The sequence below is a fragment of the Muscardinus avellanarius genome (assembly GCF_963383645.1).
Source record: "Muscardinus avellanarius genome assembly, chromosome: 12".
Lineage (NCBI taxonomy): Eukaryota > Metazoa > Chordata > Mammalia > Rodentia > Gliridae > Muscardinus > Muscardinus avellanarius.
Genome location: NC_137798.1, coordinates 99,458,831 through 99,477,638, shown reverse-complemented (window position 1 = coordinate 99,477,638; position 18,808 = coordinate 99,458,831). Strand labels below are relative to the sequence as shown.

The 18,808-nt window shown below is 40.5% G+C and overlaps 1 protein-coding gene across 1 annotated transcript; it reads right to left on the bottom strand.

Moving 5' to 3' along the window:
• Nucleotides 1-5,425: 5,425 nt before the first annotated feature.
• On the bottom strand, nt 5,426-10,543 carry GSKIP (GSK3B interacting protein; the record flags this gene model as incomplete). Its single annotated transcript, XM_080707819.1, has 2 exons — nt 5,426-5,587; nt 10,286-10,543. The coding sequence occupies 2 exons, from the start codon at nt 10,541-10,543 to the stop codon at nt 5,426-5,428; spliced, it is 420 nt and encodes a 139-aa protein (XP_080563945.1).
• Nucleotides 10,544-18,808: the final 8,265 nt, after the last annotated feature.

Here is an 18,808-nt window from a genome sequence, read left to right as displayed (position 1 = left end):
TAACTTGTTTTATTACGGGATGTCGGAGGTTGTGGTGGATTGTGAATATGTTCTGTACTTCAGAATAGCCTGATTATACCGCAGTATTTTTGTTTTAAATATTAACTTACTGAGCCCGACGTGGTAATACCACTACTTGGGACTGCAATCGCAGTACTTGGGAGGCTGAGACAGGAGGATCGTCCCGGCTCGAAGCCAGCCTCAGCTACTTAGTGAGGCTCTCAGCAACTTAGCGAGACCCTGTTTCCAAATTAAATATAAAAAACAGGTCTGAGAGTGTAGCCCGGAGGTAGAAGGCCCCTGGGTTCCACCCCCAGTACAACAGTGTGTGGCACTCGGGATTGAACCCAGAGGCATTCTACCTCCGAGCTGCAGCCCGTCTTATTTTTAAACAGGGTGTTCTAGGTTGATGAGTCTCACTACGTGCTGAGGCTGTCCTTGAACCTGCAATCTTTCCTGTGTCAGTCTCCCAAGTACTGGGATTACAGGCCTGTGCCAACATGCGTGGCTCTCACCCTGTGTTTTCTCCTCTGTCTCCTTTTAAATACTGGTCACTTCAAAATAAATGGAGATAACCCAGGATCTCCAGACCACTTGGAGGCCGTGGGCTGTCAGGGACTCAGGAGATTTTCGACCTTTGAGTTCCAGCTCTGAAGCTACTGGGCTTCTGGGCTTCTGTGGCTACTGGGACCAATCTCTTAACTTTCCCCAGGCTATTACATAGGCTGTAAAACAGGTGTGGTGCCACCAGCTTAACGGGGCTGTTAGGGTTAAATGACATACAAACACATTTTCTAGGCAATCTCTAAAGGTGAAATTGCTGCTTGTTTTTGGCCGAGGCCGAGGCAAGCTTCTGACTTGTAGCCTCTTCATTCAGTCCATCTTTTCAGGGGCTGGGATGTGATTCAGAGGTAGAGATCGCTTGCCAAACATGCCTGAGGCCATGGGTTCCAAGCTTAGCATTAAAAAAAGAAAATATAAAAAAGGCACTTTCCATTTTTTTGGCTTCTTCTTCATTTTCTTTTTTATACATGTCTCACTAAAACTTCGATAAATAACACTTTGAAAAATTTGCAAACTCATGTTCAGTTGGGAACGATTTTCTCACTGCACAAGAAACTGCTGCCAGTTGAAAAATTAAAAATGCTCACGCGAGGCCAGTGCAAAATTCAGCGTTTTTTCAAATGACTTCTCAGTTCACTCAACCCATTTTCAAAGTTTTAGTTCCTGAATATTGCTAGGCAGTTAGGAAGGCAAGTACTTTTGAGTTAGCTAGTCGATGACATTAATTTACCTTTGTTTCATTCTTACTGCTTACACTATCAGGTAAATGAGCTAGTTCCATAATGACAAAGCTATGGGTCCCAGCTTATATTCATATTGGTGGGTTATGGAAGGAGAACCTACTCAGTCAGTTATACCAACGAACCTATCTTTCATTATTCTTCCCCTTCTTCAAAATCAGCCCATATATAATCACAAAATTCATGACTTTAATTTACTGTGTGGAGTCGGTCAACTCTACTGCTCACAGGTGGGCCACTGAGCAAGTTCCTTAGGTATCCAAGGCTCAGCTCTGCCATTCCTAAAACAAGGGGAAGGGAGAGTTCTGAAGTCATCGTGGCGCCTTTTGGTATGTTTTTCTATCTGGTTCCCTTGCAACAACCCAACAGTATATTCTATTTCTTGGTACTAGAGATTTTTGTACTCTATTTACTTATTTTTTGTGATACTGGGGATGAAACCTTGGGCTTTCTACTTCCAGGCTACATTCCCAGACCTGTTTTATATTTTATTTGGAAACAGGGTCTCCCTAAGTTGCTGAGAGCCTCACTAAGAAGCTGAGGCTGGCTTCGAACCTGCGTGATCCTCCTGTCTCAGCCTCCCAAGTGCGGGGGTTACAAGCGTGCGCCGCCACGCCCGGCTAGGATTGTACTTTATTTTTAATGATTGTACCCAAATTTTAATCACTGGATATTTTCCATCAAGAGTCTCATACATGAGAGGTTAACTCCTGAGATATATACCCCCAACCCTATTTCAGGCAGGATCTTGCTGAGTGGTCCACCCTGGCCTTGAACTTTTGATCTGGCTGCCTTGGCTTCTCCAGTAGCTGAGGTCTTAGGTTTTCCCCATTTCTGCCTTTTATGTTTCTAATTCCTGGAGAAAGGATGGTGCAGTGTTAGGTGCAACAAGCTAATAAGTACACCACTAGCAGCAGACCTGCTGTGTGGGACGTTTACTATTGATCCTGGCCTGGAGGAAAGGTAGGGGCTGCCTCTACTGTATTCTTCTCCCCGCCTCAACTTTTATTTCTGGTGCTGGAGTCTGAACCCAGGTCTCACGCTAAGCATGAGTCGTGCTTCTGAGCTACAACCTGCAGCTCTGCATTCCCCCCTAATTACCCATACAACCTAATATGGGAAATATAACAGCATAAAGAAAATGAGCCTGGCGTGGTGGCGCACGCTTGTAATCCCCGCACTTGGGCGGCGGGACAGGAGGATCGTGCAGGTTCGAAGCCAGCCTCGCTGGCTTAAGAGACGCTGTTTCCAAATAAAAATATAAAAAAATAGGTCTGGAGTGTAGCCTGGAGGAAGAAGGGCTTCCAGGAACCTCACCTAATGGTGACTATTAACATTTTGTAGTATTTTATTTTTTAATCTTCTGTTGTACATATTTTGAAGATAAATTACAATTTGCAGCTTTATATATTTTTTATATGTAGCATACTTTTTCCCCATTGCCATTCCCCACAATTTTTATCATTTCATATTCCCCATCAAAACGCTCAAACATAATATACCACTCTTTTGAGCCTTGCCAGTTTCTCATTACAGAACACGGGCCGCTTTGTACTATCACTGGTTGGGTCATTCCCTAAGCTAGGTTGGTGGCTAGAATATCATCAGTTCACAAGTTGTAATTTTGTAAAGGCTCTATTACCAACATTTCTTCATTATGTTCTCCAACAAAATGTAAGGGTGCTCCTCACTAAATCCTGGTATTTATAGAGAAATCACAAGATTATTAGGTAAAATGACCAAATTACTTTAAAATTTCCTTTCTTATATTACTAGATGGATTGAACATCTTTTTCCTTTCTCTCTCTCTCTTTTTTTTTTTTTGTAGGTGTTGAACTCATAGGCATTCCACCTCTGAGCTACATTCCCAGCCCTATTATTATTATTTTTTTTTTAATTTTGAAACAGGGCCTCAGTAAATTGCTGGGGCTCTCCTAGAACCTTTGATCCTCCGGTCTGAGCGTTTCAAGTACTAGGATTATAGGCTGGCTGTTATCTAACATCTTTCAAGTGGTCATGGGACATGTACTTTTTTTTTTCTGTTTGATTATATCATTTGCCCATTGTTTTCCCTTTCTTTCTTTCTCTCATTGATAACTTTATGAAGTTATTTTCTTAGAGGACCATTCTTCTCTCCTTTTCCTTTAAAAGTGAGATCAAGGCTTAATATGTTTGGTTAAATTCTTTAAATGGTTTAGGTGACATGGAGATTTTCTTTATTCTTGTTGAGACAGGTCTCACTATGTTGCTCACACTGGCCTTACACTTCTGACCCTCCTGCCTCAGTCTCCTGGCGAGCTGAGACTGCAGGCATGCACCACACAAGCAAAGGTCTTAATGTCTGGGCTCTTACGGATATCTGCATAGTTTTACTGATGTCCTAAGAAGAGCAACTCTACTCACTTTAAATTAAAATGTAACAATGCAGAATTGAAAGATGGAAACAGAAGCTCTTGGAATAATCATTTATCATAAAATGAACAATTTCAATTGTTAAACATACAATCGCTTTTCTTCATACTTAACTCAAAAATGAGTAAACAGAATTGTATTCAAACTTTACAAATATCATTTACATTTAGCCTGAGATTAAGCATGAGAAAATTCAACCTGAAGTTCGACTTCGCTGCCCAGTTAAGCATCTGAAAATAAAGCCGTCGATGAACATGCATTATCAACACAAAGCACTCTGACGAAATCTGGTAACAAATAGTGATGCAAACCGAACTTTAATTTGCTTTGGGTCACATGATCTCTTTTCTCTCCCCTTTTTTAGTGCTGGGGATTGAACCCAGGGCCTCGCACATGCTAGGCAAGTGCTCTGGCACTGAGCTATATCCCTAGCCCTCGAACGAGCTTTAGAACCTAAAAATGCCTATTTCTTGAATAATGACAAAAACATTTGTAAATGGCGATTTTATGAAGGTGTGTCTGAATGCAGATTTTCAGCTCCGTATTTCTACTGCAGCTGATTTAGGTAAGTATTAAAAAAACCTCCCCAATCCTTATTGTTCAACATGTAATTGAAAACATGCAGCAGCATGGTATGTTTATTAATTTTATAAATATCAGTACCTGTAATAAAATAGAAAATACAGAGTATCTCTTTTTCAAATACCCAGTCATCCTTTGGTTTCACACCCATACAATGCACTCACATTGTACTGTACGCTCAGTACTGAGACAGACACGGGCCATCTACTGAGGAAGGAGGGTGAGCCAGGAGTACAAAGCACGACCTTACAGAAAGGAAACGCTGAGGCAAAAATACTTTCTGAATATATACTGTACATCGTGTAAACAAACATTTGGAATAAGAATCAACACAGGTCAAAATATTGTTTTCTAGGAAACCAGAATCTTCTTTCTTTTAAGTCACATACACTGAGGATGCTTTTTGTGAGAATGGGGTCTGTTCCCGTATTTGCTTGTGTGCTTAGGTATCTTGGAAACGATTATTACATTCATTTGCTAACGGTTTGTCCTCTGCCTCGCTGGCTGGCTGTCGCAAATAAGGTATGCAGAACTATTGGAGTACCTGTTTTCCATTCAATACCAGTTAAACAACATTTTAGTTATTCACCTTTGTCCATATTAGTAATACAAACAGGCTAAAGGAAGCAGGGAATTTCAAAATTTGTGCAGGGGAAACTAGTTGACAGTTTGTTTCCAATAAGGCCAGTAGCAAAATAATGACTACAAAGTTATCCCAAGTAGTAGACCCCTGACTTAGCAGGCTAAATCCAAGTTCGAAGCTAGGTAATTCTAATTCCTGTATTACTGTGCAAATCTAGAATTTCCTATGTAAAAGAGAATGCTGGCATCATCAAAGCCCTGTAATAAGAGAATGAATACTGATTAGGTTGGAAACGCAGAGAAATTATGTGAAGAGACGGGAATGTCTCCTGATGGTGTTACAGCAATGGCTTCAGAATTCCCTTCATGAACCAGAAACTAAGATATTCATTAGTCAACAGTGTTCTGAGTCAAAAGCCTAAATCTGAAGAAGTGAAAAACACATAAAAGCAGAGATGCTTTCCTATGGACCATATGCAAGAATTCCAAGCTTTATGCCCACGTTCTAAGCCAGCAGCAGTCCCCTCTAAAAGGAAGAAGGTCAGTCATGACTGTGCATCCCGTTTCAAAGCTTCCAATCTCCGCAGCAGTGCATTCCCAAATGCGTCCCGGTAGGCAGGGCTGAGCGTGTCCAACAGAGAGTAGACTGTTTCGTGGTAGGGAGTCTGCAAATGATCATCCACCTGGTCAAAAGCATAACCTACCACCTACAAGAGAAATGCAAGGATGAGTAAATAACGGGTTTCCACCCTGGTATACGGAAGGGAGAACCACATGTTTCTACGGGTCATTCTCTCAATCAGTAAAATATACACATTTTAATACAGCTTTTAGTATTCAAATAACTTATATAACATAGGAACACCACCACAAAATGCTTCCTATAGAATTCTCTTTTCAAAATTAACAGGTTTGCTTTACCTACTTCCACTAAAAGGGATATAGAGCATTTCATTTTCATATTCCAAAACAGGCTTTTTTTTTTTTTTTACTCTAACTTTATACTTAGGGTCCACTACATGAAGGTACTATAATAGACAACATAGCATTAGTTTATATTTTACCATTGTTTATTTAATTTGGATTCCTTTTTAAAAGAATTCAGAAATTATTCCAGCCAGGTATGGAACCCACACCTGTAATCCCAGTACTAGGGAAGCTGAGACAGGAGGATTGCAGGTTCAAGAACAGCCCGAGCAACTCAGTGCGACTCTTAGCAACCTAGTGCGACCCTGTTTCAAAAAATAAAAAATAGTGCTGGGGGTGTAGCTTGTAGGTACAGTGCCCTTGGGTTCAATCCCTAGTAAAACACAAACACACACACACACACACACACACACACACACACACACACACAGAAAAAATTATTTCTAAAATGATTTCATTTAAATAAGTAGTTTTAATAGTTTTTAGTTTATTAATACTTATTTTAGTAATTAGCTTAATAAGTTTAAAGTAAAAGGCCACTTTCATCTCATACATTACTTATCTAACAGTCTGACATGGAGCAAGCACTCAATCTATGAGATAAATGAAATGTCAAGCGGAGTGTGGTGATGAGCATGTAACTCCAGTCCTTGGGAGGCCGAGACAGAAGGCTCACAGGTTGGAGCCCAGCCCCAGCAGCTTGGAGAGGCCCTCGGCAATTGAGACCCTGTTTTAAATAAAACATAAAACAGGGCTGCGGGTGTATCTGAGAGGTAGAATGCCCCCGGGTTCCATCCCTAGTACCACACACAAAACAACAACAAAATATAGTGAAACCAGAATGTTCTTTTATGTTTTTTTCTTTAAGCAGAGTTAGAGCTTTGCTTTCGGACAATACTGTAAGATATAGCCTGTGACTAGTACCATAATGGTGAAAGTGTTTTGTTGCTTAAAACCTGCAAACTTCCCATATTGTAATCTCACTTACTTAAGCCATAGGAAAGGCAAGTTTATTAGAAATAAAAGTTATTATTCTGTTCATAGTACAGGGGCATGCACCTCTGAGCTACCCCCTCAGCCCTATATTATTTTTTATTTAGAACAGGGTCTCACAGGCAGGCGTGGTGGCGCACACTTGTCATTCCAGTACTTGGGAGGCTGTGACAGGAGGATCACAGGTATGTGGCCAGCCTCAGCTACTTAGTGAGGCCTCTGCAGCTCAGCGAGATCCTGTTTCAAAATAAAGAAAAAAAAATAGGGTTAGGGGTGTGGCTTGAAGGTAGAATGCCCCTGGGTTCAATCCTTAGCACCACCCCCCAAAAAAAAACAAAAGCAGGCAGGTCTCGCTAAGTCGCTGAGACCCGTGATCTCCCTGTCTCAGCATCCCAACTGCTCATATTACAAGTATGTGTACCACACCTGGCTTTTTTTTTTTTTTTAAACAAAAAGCAGAAGCACACAACTAAGGAAACAGATGGCGCTCTTCAGAGCCAGCTTCCTACAACGTTCCCTCCCTCCTACGGAGTACAGTTCTGTTTGCCTTTATCATCCCTGCTGAACGGGGACCTCCTGGGAACAGGGATGGTGCTTTCTTCATGCTTTGATTTCCAACTCAATGATGTGAAGTCCATCAGACTGAGAAGCAAACACTGGAGTTCCTGCAACTACACGGCAGGTTTTCTGAGAGATCTAGATTCTTCTGCATCATTTATTCATATAATAATCACCCGAATTCTATTATTTTTGTGGTACTGGGATAGAACCCAGGGGCATTCTACCTCCAAGTGATAGCCCCAGCCCTATTCTATTTTATTTTGAAACAGGGTCTTGCAGGATGATGAAAGTCTCATTACTTGCTAAGGGTGTCCTCGAACCTGCGACCTTCCTGTCTCACCCTCCTAAGTACTGAGATTACAAGTATGCGCCACCATGCCTGACTTAAGTTTCCTTCCTTCCTTCCGTCCGTCCTTCCTTCCTTCCTTCCTCCCTCCCTCCCTCCCTCCCTCCCTTCCTCCAAGTTAAAGATGGGATTCAGAGTGGGCTGATTCACCCAAGTTCACTCACATTTAATATCTGATTGTATCTGAACCTCTTCTACCTGGTTACAACTACCTTAGGGTTAACCAATGTCAAGACAAAGTTAATTCACCTTGGTGATTTATCTCTATTTTTGATTTGCCTATTTGTATTTAAGATCCACTGGGTCTCAACTTTTGATTTGCCCATTTTTATTTAGAGCTACTGCAGCTTTTAGTACGAATTAAGAGATTTTGAAAGAAGTGCATAAAAATTGGTGAATTTGAGGCTGGGGATGTAGCTCAGGGTATAGCGCTTGTTTGGCGTGCATGGAGCGCTGAGTTTGATTCCTATTAACTAACACACACACATACACACACACAATTGTGAGAAAACTGAGAGCAGTAAAGATGCTGGCCTTGCGATTTGCTCTATCAAGGAACATATAATTCATCTTATACAAACGGAATCCACTGAAATAAAGAGAGGTTGCCAGGCATGGTAATCCCAGTACTTGGGAGACTGAAACAGGAGGACCACAGGTTCAAAGCCAGCCTCAACTACTTGGTGAGAGCCCCTGAAACTTAGTGAGACCCTGTTTTAAATCTTTTTTTTTTTTTTTTTGTTGGTACTGGGGTTTCAGGAAGCCCTTTTACCTCTGGGCTACACTCCCAGACCTATTTTATATTTTTTATTTATTTGGAAACAGGGGTGAGACCCTGTTTTAAAATAAAGAATAAAAAATAAGGCCTGAGGTGTAGCTTAGAGGTAGAATGCCCCTGGGTTCCATCCCCACTAAACACACACACACACACACACACACACACACACACACACACGAAAGAAAGAAAGAAAGAAAGAAAGAAAGAAAGAAAGAAAGAAAAAAATAAGGTTGGGGTACGTGTAGCTCAGGGGTAGAATGCCCCTAGGTTTAATCTCCAGTACCTTAAAAATAAAAAAATAAATAAAAAATAAATAGAGGGGTTCATGTATTTGTTTAATGAAATACTTTGTGACATCCTTACTTCCTTAAACTTTGTATTCTATTTATATGATCCTGGAAACTACTCTTAGACATAAAGTCATAAAAGTCACACATCTTTAACCAAGATTACAGACTTATTGATTAGTGAAGTTAAAACTATAAATTAAAACAATGTTTTCCTTTTTGGTGATAGTAGGGTTTGAACCCAGGGGCATTTTACCTCTGAGCTACACTCCCAAATCCTTTTTGTTTTGAAACAGGGTCTTGCCAAGAGTCTTGCTAACTTTCTGAGGCTGGTCTTGTACCTGTGATTCTCCTGTCTCAGCCTCCTATATACTGGGATTATAGGTGTGTCCCACCATGACCAGCTAAATTTTAGATTTTCTAATGTCTATTCCTTTGTTCACTATGTCAAAGATTTTCATACTAGGTTTTTTTTTCTTTGTCCACATGGTACCAATCCCCAGTACTCAAGTATAGGGAATTGTACTCAGGATCTCATGCACACTGGGCATGCCTGATACCACTAGTTATATCCTCGACCCCCTTAAAAATTTTACTTAGTATTATCATTATTATTAATTGTGGTGTTGGAAATTCAACCCGGGGGTACTCTACCACTGAGCTATACTCCCATCCCTTTTTATTTTTAATTAATTAATTAATTAATTAATTAATTTTTGCGGTACTGGGAATGGAACCCAGGGGCATTCTACCTCCAAGCTACACCGCAGCCCTATTTTTTATTCTTTATTTTGAAGCAGGGTCTCACTGAGTTGCAAAGGGCCTCGCTAAGTAGCTGAGGCTGGCTGCCTTTTATTTTTTATTTTGAGACAAGGTCATGCTGTGTTGACAAGGCTGGACCGAACTCCTGCCTCAGCCTCAGATTGGGATTTTAGGGGTGTGCCACTATGCCAAGCTCTATGTTCCTTGTAGAACTGCTCTCAAGTACTGCTTTTTACCATTCTAAACTTATGATTCTGGTTTAAATATTTCTGAAGAGCTCATTCATGATAAAGAGATTCTTGTAATCAAGAACAGCTATGGGATACACTTGGGTATTTGGGAGTACGATGTTCTGCACTGATTGAATTCTGATCTGAGAGCTGGAGAGACATTTAAAACAGGTGGACAAAAATTATCTCAATATGGCTGCAAAACTCATTAACTGTAGAGAATGCATAATTCTGGTGGACACATTTAGCTACAAAATGAAAAACAAATTAGTTTTGAACATAATGATTAGAGCAGCATCATGCTTGCAAGGCAAACATTTGTCTTTTTAAAAAATCTCAATTTCCTTTGATGATCAAAAGACTAAATGAAAATTCCTAGAAAAAAAACTTCTGTAAAATAAAAAAAAATTTTGGAAGCTAGTGAGCATTTACTTTTTGACGTTAATACTTCTTCTTCCCTGTCCTCCCTTCCTTTTTGAAAAGGTAGCAGAGATATTTTTCCGAAAAGAAAAGCAAGTTACCCTGAGTCCCGCTTCGGTCAGTTCCAGGCAGTATCTGTTCCTCTCCTTTGTCTCCACGTTGATGTAGGCCACGTCATCCGCACAGCGCAGGCTTTTGGAGACAAACATATTGTTCACAGCAAAGAGGACATCATTTACCACGGCCTCCGCTTCAAGCCTCATGTCCTTCATATCAGCGCCTTCAAAACCATTAAGCTCGGAGCCTTCTTCAAACCCCGACATACTGCTCATCTCCACGGGGTTACAGTCTGTTTCCATTCTTCAAAAAAGGAGACTTTATTAAAAGATATCCAAATATTGTTTGGTTAAAACAGCTGTGCCTTACAATTGCTAATTAGTATAAAATATTAACTAGCAACTTTCTGAGAATATCCTGCCTATAACCATTTCTAGAAGCTTTCACTGTAAAAAAATAGGCATAATGGTCTTTTTTTTTTTTTTGATGGAACCCAAGGACATTCCACCTCCAAGCAACACCCCCTGCCCTATTTTTTATTTCGAAAAGGTCTCACTAATTTGTGGAGGCTGTCTGTGAACCGCGATCCTCTGGTCTCAGCCTCCTGAATGCTGGGATTACAAGCGTGCGACACCACGCCCGGCTTATAATGGTCTTTCAAAAAACAATCTTTCAGCCAGGCAAGGTGGCGTACACTTGTAGTGCCAGTACTTGGGAGGCTGAGACAGACAGGAGGATCGCAGGTTCTCAGTCAGCCTCAGCTACTTAGTGAGGCCCTCTGCAACTTAATGAGACCCTGTTTCAAAATAAAGAATGAAAAAATTAGGGCTGGGTGTAGATCAGAGGTAGAATGCCCCTGGGTACAACCCCTAATACCACATGCACATAAAAAAGAATCTTCCCTATGTAACCCCCAAAAGGTTATTTCCTATATCAACATTTATATTATCACAGTGTTTAGATATTTTGAACAATGCCTAAGGAAAAAGACTAGTGCATACTTAGCTTTAAATGTATAATAAGACTCAACAGCCTACCAAGCTCCAGAGAGGAGCGGCAGACAGCGAGCCGAGGTGAGCCGCTGCGAAACAGCCGGGCAGATTCGGCAGATTTCTCGGCGCAGGGAGCATCTAAAGCTCCCAGGGGCTGGGCTCAGCGCACCCTGCAGGGACCCAGAGTGGAGTTCAAAAACAGAAAAGAAATACACCAGCCTCACGGCCGAGGGCGCGGCGGCGGTGCCATATTGCTACCGGCAGCAGCAGCAGCAGCAGCAGCAGCAGCAGCAGCAGCAGCAGCAGCAGCAGCAGCAGCGAATTCACTGAGTCCACGACAGCTCCATCTGCGCACTCAACAGTGAGTCAAATTGGGGCCCCTAGAGGAGAAATCCCAGTACTGTACTCCAAGGGACTAGACCCAGTGGGGAAGTGGTGGTGGCAGAGATATCACAACATAGGAGAACGCCCAACCTGGCACCCCCCCATGGTCTAAAGCAGCCTCTATTGACTCCCAGGGTCTGAGACTCTGTGATACAACCCAGTAAAGGAGTAGTGGGGACTGAGATACCACAGACTCAAGATCCAGAGCACCTTAAGTGAAATCGTAGTAACCCAGGGAAGAACCCAGAGAAGGCACAAACTTCCGAAATCATGGGAAAGAGAATAACAATGGAGCAATGAATGCCCACAACCCCACAACATCAGAACCTGATAAAACAGAAATTCAGAGATTTCTAGAAGATCAAATCAGGAAAATAACTGTAGAAATAATAGAGGTGTTTCGAAAAGAATTCAGAGAGAGCCAAAGAGAGATAAAGGATGCAATTAATGAAGTAAAAGCCTCAATTCAAAGTACAAACAACTGATTAGACCACATGGAGAATAGAATCTCGCTCCTAGAAGATGATCATTCAAAAAATGAACGCATAGTTTCTAATTTAGAAAAAAAAATCCGACAGCAGGAATCTAACTTTGAAGAAATATGGGCCCATTTTAAGAGAGCTAACCTAAGAATAATTGGAATAGAGGAAGGAAAAGAAGGTGAAACCAAAGGGATTAACAATCTTTTCAAGGAAATAATAGCAGAAAATTTTCCAAACATAGAGCAAGAGGTTGATACACAGGTCCAGGAAACTTATAGAAGTCCCTTTAGAGAGGATCAGAGAAGAGGATCCCCACGCCACATAATTGTCAAAATGACCAATCTGGAAGCCAAGCAGAGAATCTTAAAGGCAAAAAAACCAAAGGGCCAAGTGACATTCAGAGGCAAACCAATTAGAATCACTCCAGACTTCCCAAACCAAGTCATGAGAGCCAGAAGGGCTTGGAGTAACATATTCCAAACTCTGAAAGAAAACAACTTCCAGCCAAAAATTTCCTACCCAGCAAAACTTTCTATCAAATTAGATGGGGAAATAAGAAGCTTCCACGACAAACAGAAACTGAAGGAATATGTCTTCAAAACCAGCGCTAGAGAAAATACTCAAAGAGATTAACTACAAAGGAGAAATAGGTAACACACACCAGAACCAGAGAAACAAGATTTTCCATCCAACAGACAACTAAGATTGGTTATCTGTGGAGATTCATTATTTATGTTAGTCTTTTACCTATCTCTAAATTGTATTGTTTGCTTTTATTGTTGCTAATTTTTTAGGATTTCTAGTTGGAATATTAATATACCTTCCTATGTAGAATTTGGAAATATTTTATCCCATTCTATCAGTAACTTTTAACTCTGTTTACATTGTCTTTGGATATACAATATTTTTTTATTTTTTAGGGAGTTTATTTACCCTTTTGTTGCCTGCGCCATTGAAATCATATGTAAGAAATCACTGCCAATTTCAATGGTGTGAGGTTTTATGACCCAGATTTTCTTCTAAAAGTTTATAGTATTAAGATTTATACTTAGGTCTTTTATCTATTTTGAGTTAATATTTGTAAATATGCTAGGTAAGGGTCCAATTTTATTCTTTTTCATGTAATTATTATTTTCAACAATATTTAGTTAAAAGATTATTATTTCCTCCACCAAATGCTCGTGGAAATCTTGTCAAAAATAACTTGACAATATATAGAAGAATTTATCTCTAGGCTTTTATTTAACTCCAATGGTTTATATATCTGCCTCTGGAACAGTACTACACTCTTTCAATTATTGTAGCTTTATATGGTTTGAAATCAGAAAATATACATCTTCTAGCTTTGTTCTTCTTTGAGATTGTTTTGGGTATCTAGAGTCCATATTCCATATCAGGATAGATTTTTTTCTGAAAAATAAATAAATAAATGTATGATAGCTTCACCTAAAAAAAAAAAAAGAAAAGAAAAAAATATTCTCTGGTAAGAAAGAAATCAAAAAGAAATATTGAACTGTTATCTTTTAGTCATCAAAAGCTTGGTATCAGACAAATGAAACTGTTTTGTGAGATTATCATCGTTAATATTGGATAAATTGCTATAAAACTAGATGTCAACCACTAAGCCAAGCATGGGAAGGAGGGATGGGGAGGGAACGGGGTGGGTATCGGGTAGGGGCTAACTGGGTGATGTGTGCATGTATGTCTACAAAAGTATTTTCTTTATACCATTATGATGTATGAATACATTGCACCAATAAAAAATAAATAAAATAAAATAAACAAAAAACAAAAAAAAGAAAAGAAAAACAAATATATAATTATTTCTCTAGGATAGACATTCAGAACTGAGAGAGTCAGTTCTAAGATCATACAGGCATAAAAGGCAGAAGTGGAAATGAAGATCAAAGTTTAAAACTCAAAGTTCAGCCCTGACCTATGAAAATATATTACTTCTTATTACTTTTTATTTTTTGTTGTATTGGCGACTGAACCCACGGACATTCCACCTCTGAGCTGAAACAGGGTCCCACTAAGTTGTGGAGGGCCTTGCTAAGGCTGGCCTCGAACCTGAGATCCTGTGACTACAGGTGTGTGATACCACATTTGACTCTTACTATTTCTTTTATATCTGGATTTGGGATTTTATGTAAGAAAGCCTTCCATCCTGAGATTACACTGAAAAAAATCCTCTAAGCTGTCTTCTAAATTATAATACCTGCTTTAACTCTTTAATTCATCTGGAATTTGTGTTGCTTTATTTCCAAATGGACAGTCTATCATCCTACTACTATTCACTGAATAACTCATCTTTTTATCACTTACTGGAACAGGCCAAATATTATCTTTTGAAAAATATGATTTCTCAAGGCTACTTGATCCAACATGACTGCCAGGCTGTTATGTGGTCATGTTATTCCTTCTGTGACTAGGGTTAAAAAGGATTTTCCTAGTCAGGCATGGTGGCACAGGCTTGTAATCCCAGTACTTGGGAAGTTGAGACAAGAGGATTACATGTTCGAAGCCAGCCTTGGCAACTTAGTGAGATCTTGTTTCTAAAAAAAAAAATAAAGTAAAATAGGGCCAGGGTGTAGCTCAGAGGAAAAATGCCACTGGGTTCAATCTTCAGAGAAATATATACCCACATTTTCCTGGCAGAGATTTGTTAAAATTTAAAATGTATAAATGTGAGCCGGGTGTGGTGGCGCACGCTTGTAATCCCCGTGCTTGGGAGGCAGAGACAGGAGGATCGCGCAGGTTCGAAGCCAGCCGCACGCGCTAGCTTAGGAGACCCTGTTTCCAAATAAAAATGTAAAAAAAAATAGGTCTGGGAGTGTAGCCCGGAGGTGGAAGGGCTTCCAGGAACCCCAGTACCACCACCCCACACACACACACACACACACACACACACACACAAAGTACAAGTGTGAAATTGCTTAGGAATGTAAAAAGGTTTTTTTTTTTGTTTTTTTCCTTTTTTTGGGTCTGGGGAAGGAACCCAGGGGCATTTGCCCTCTAAGCTGTACCCCCTGCCCTATTTTTTTTTTTTTTTTTTTTTTTTTTGCGGGTCTGGAGATGGAACCCAGAGGCATTTGACCTCTGAGCTATACCCTCTGCCCTATTTTTTATTTTGAAACAGGGTCTCATAAGTTACAGAGTGCCTCACAAAGTAGCTGAGGCTGTCCTCCGGTCTCAGCCTCTTGAATGCTAAAACGGGCTTTTTTTTTTTTTTTTTTCGTGGTACTGGAGGTGGAACCCAGAAGCGTTCTACCTCCAGGCTATACTCCCAGACCTATTTTTTATATTTTATTTGGAAACAGGGTCTCACTAAGTTGCACAGAGCCTAAGTAGCTGAGGCTGGCTTTGAACCTACGCGATCCTCCTGTGCTGGGATTACATGCGTGCGCCACCACGCCACCACGCCCGGCTTAAAAAGGGCTTTTGAGAACAAGCATCATGCTTCCTTTTTACCCGGCAGCTTTAAAAGTCAGTTAACATTTTCATTTCTCTGGCTGAATTAACCATCTGCTACCTGTATGCAGTATGGCTCACATATGCAATTAACGATCATTTCCCAGTACCTGAGCACTGTGGTCAAGACCTGGTCCTTACCGTCACCACACTGAAAAGTTCAGACAGATCAGTACTAAACTCACTTCCTACCTGGAGTTTTTTTCTTTCCTATTTTTTTTTTTTTTTTTTTGTGGTACTGGAGATTGAACCCAAGACCACTCTTCCAATGAAACATGGCCTAAAGCTGGGCTTGGTAGCACACGCCTGTAATCCCAAGTACTGGGAAGGCTGAGACTAGAGGATTGCAGGTCTGAGGCCAGCCTCAGAAACCTAAGACTTTCAGTAACTTAGTGAGACCCTGTTTCCAAATAAAAAATAAAAGAGGGCTGGGGCTGTATGCCGGAGGTAGAAAGGTTCCAACACACACACTAAAACAAAGCACACTAGGTTCTAGCTAAACCGTCCAAACTGGCCTTGACCTTGCAAGCTTTCTGCCCTGGACCACTGAGCTGCTGGGATTACAGACCTGTGCTGCTGTGCCTGGCCTCAATTCCTCTTTTTCTGAGGATGCTGAGAATTTGCATAAACATTTATTTATACCACTTGTGGATTATGTTATGCATTCCATCTCTTCTTCTAAAGTTACTCACTTGTGCCTTTTGTGTATGATGTTCAAAATTCTTGTGTGTGTGTGTGTGGGGGGTGGTGGTGCTGGGGATTGAATCCAGGGATGTTCTACCTCTGAGCCACATCCTTAGCCCTATTTTACTTTTTGTGGTATTGGGGATTGAATTCAGGGGTGTTCTACCTCCAGGCTACACCCCCAGCATGGTTTTATTTTTTATTTGGAAACAGGGACTAAGTTGCTGAGGCTGGCTTCAAACCTCCCAAGTACTAGGATAACAAGAGTCCGCCACCATGCCCGGCCTCAAAATTCTTTGTTAGTGCTTTCATCCTCTGCTGTCATTAAATTTGCCTTAGAGTTTATAAAAATAGCTTGGTTGACCCCATCAATCAATCAGAGAAATGGAACCCTCTCTGAGACACAGGTATTTTTCAGAGCTCTGTTGTGTAGCTTCTGCTCTGAATTATCAGCAAAAATCTTAAGAAGGCAGTTCCTAGAGCTGCATGGCATTTGTACACTATAAAAGTCAAAACTAAAAAAAAAAAAAGTTAAAACTATTTGATAAAGGCAATTTATGAAAAACAATCTAAGTTATTTCCAAAAATACACTGCAAGTGTATAAATATTACTCTCATCCTATTTTAAATCTGTTTTAAGGATCCTTTATCTTCCTCCCATAGCATTTTATAGAACTGGCTACTCAGTATGAACAATTCAATTACAAAATTGCCAATTACTGCTGGAGCAATCTGTCAGGGAACTAAAATCTAAAACTTACTATACATTTTGATTTTTTAAGTGTCCACCTTCCTTTTGATATAATCAATGTATTGCTGAAATTGTACTTGGTTCTATATTTATGAGCACATCTTCTATTTTTACAAATGTAGCTTTGAAGATTTTAATTATGATCATCCACTATAAATCTGTAAACATTATAAATGTCAAACATCTTTACTTTGCCGAAGTAACAATGTACCTAATTATAGATGTCAGAAATAATCATTATGTGAAAAAATGTTTATGTGAGAAAGTCTGACAGTTTATACACTTTTCTTTTGGCAAGAGTCTAATTCAGTGCAATTAGGACCTTAATGATGGAGAATGATAAAGAATCGGGTACTAGAATGGTAGGAATCCTCGCAGGTCAGCAAAGTAGGTCAGCAGACTCTTGCTGCGTAACCATCAGCACCAAGCTGCAAAAAAGAGAAACACCTTCCCTAAGAAGACTTGCACCAAAATGTCTCCGAATCATGTAAAAATCCCAGAACCTTCTGTGCACGTGTGTGGTGGGGGTACTGAGGGCTGAACCAGGGCTTGGAGCATAAGAGGAAAGAATTCCACCACTCAGCAATGCTCCCACATCTTTTTATTTTATTTATTTTGAGAGCCTTGCAGAGGCTACTTTGAACTTGTAATTCTGCCTCAGCCTTCCAAATAAACTGGGATTACAGGCATGTACCACTGTTTCTAGTAAAATTCAGAACTTTTTTTTTTTTTTTTTTGGTGGTGAGGATTGACTCCAGGGGCATTCTACCTCTGAACTATACCCCAGTATTTTAAATTTTGAGATGGCCCGATCTGCTGGAGCTGGTATGAAACCCGCAGTCCTTCTGTTTCATCTTTCCAAGGGCTGGGATTACAAGTGTGCACCACCATGCCTGGCAAAATTCAGAATTTTGATGATACATATATATTAAAAATATTTTACTATTGAAGAATTAGACAAATAATAAGATTTTAAATAGTCCTTATTTTAGTTTTTGGTACCGAGGACTGAACCCAGAGGCATTCCACCTCTGAGCTATACCTTCATCCTTTTTTATTTTGAAGCAAGGCCTCACTAAGTTGCTTCACGGTCTTGCTAAGTTGCTGAGCCTGGCTTCAAACCCACGATCCTCCTGTCGCAGCCTCTCAAGTAGTGACTACAGGTGTGTGCCATTGTGCCTGGCCTAAACATCATTTCCTTTTTTACAACTGGGGGTTGAACCCAGGGGCATTCTACCTCTGAGCTACACTCTCAGTCCTTTTTTAAAAATTTGAAATAGGGTCTCAATAAGTTGCAGAGGGCCTCACTAAGGAGTTGAGGCTGGCTGTACACCTAGGATCCTGGTCTCAGCCTCCCAAGTACTGGGATTACAAGCATGTGCCACACACCCAGCCTTAAACTGTTAAAAGTATGATTATAACTTTTTTTTGTTGGCCATAACAGACCTTTCTTATCAGTATCCTTTCTCCAGCCTAATACCACAAAGACTTTCTGAAGTGAATCATAATACCCCTCTTCTACTGAGTAACCAAGAAATCTGGCTGAGATCGACTCTGGTCCTGTTGCAGACTGCTTTGAACACACAAACTTCTTCCTGGTCACTCTAGCCCAGAACAGTTCAGTCACAGCACACAGTCCCAGTCTTCCTTGCAGCCATCCTGAGATGGGGATGCTTTTTCCAAGTATGGCACTGACAATGGTCAGGGAATGGAGCCAAGAGGTTCGTGGAGAAATGGAGCCAGAATGCATCCTGGTTCCGGGATCTTCGCACTTTTCACTTTTTGGAGCCAAAAAATTTCTAT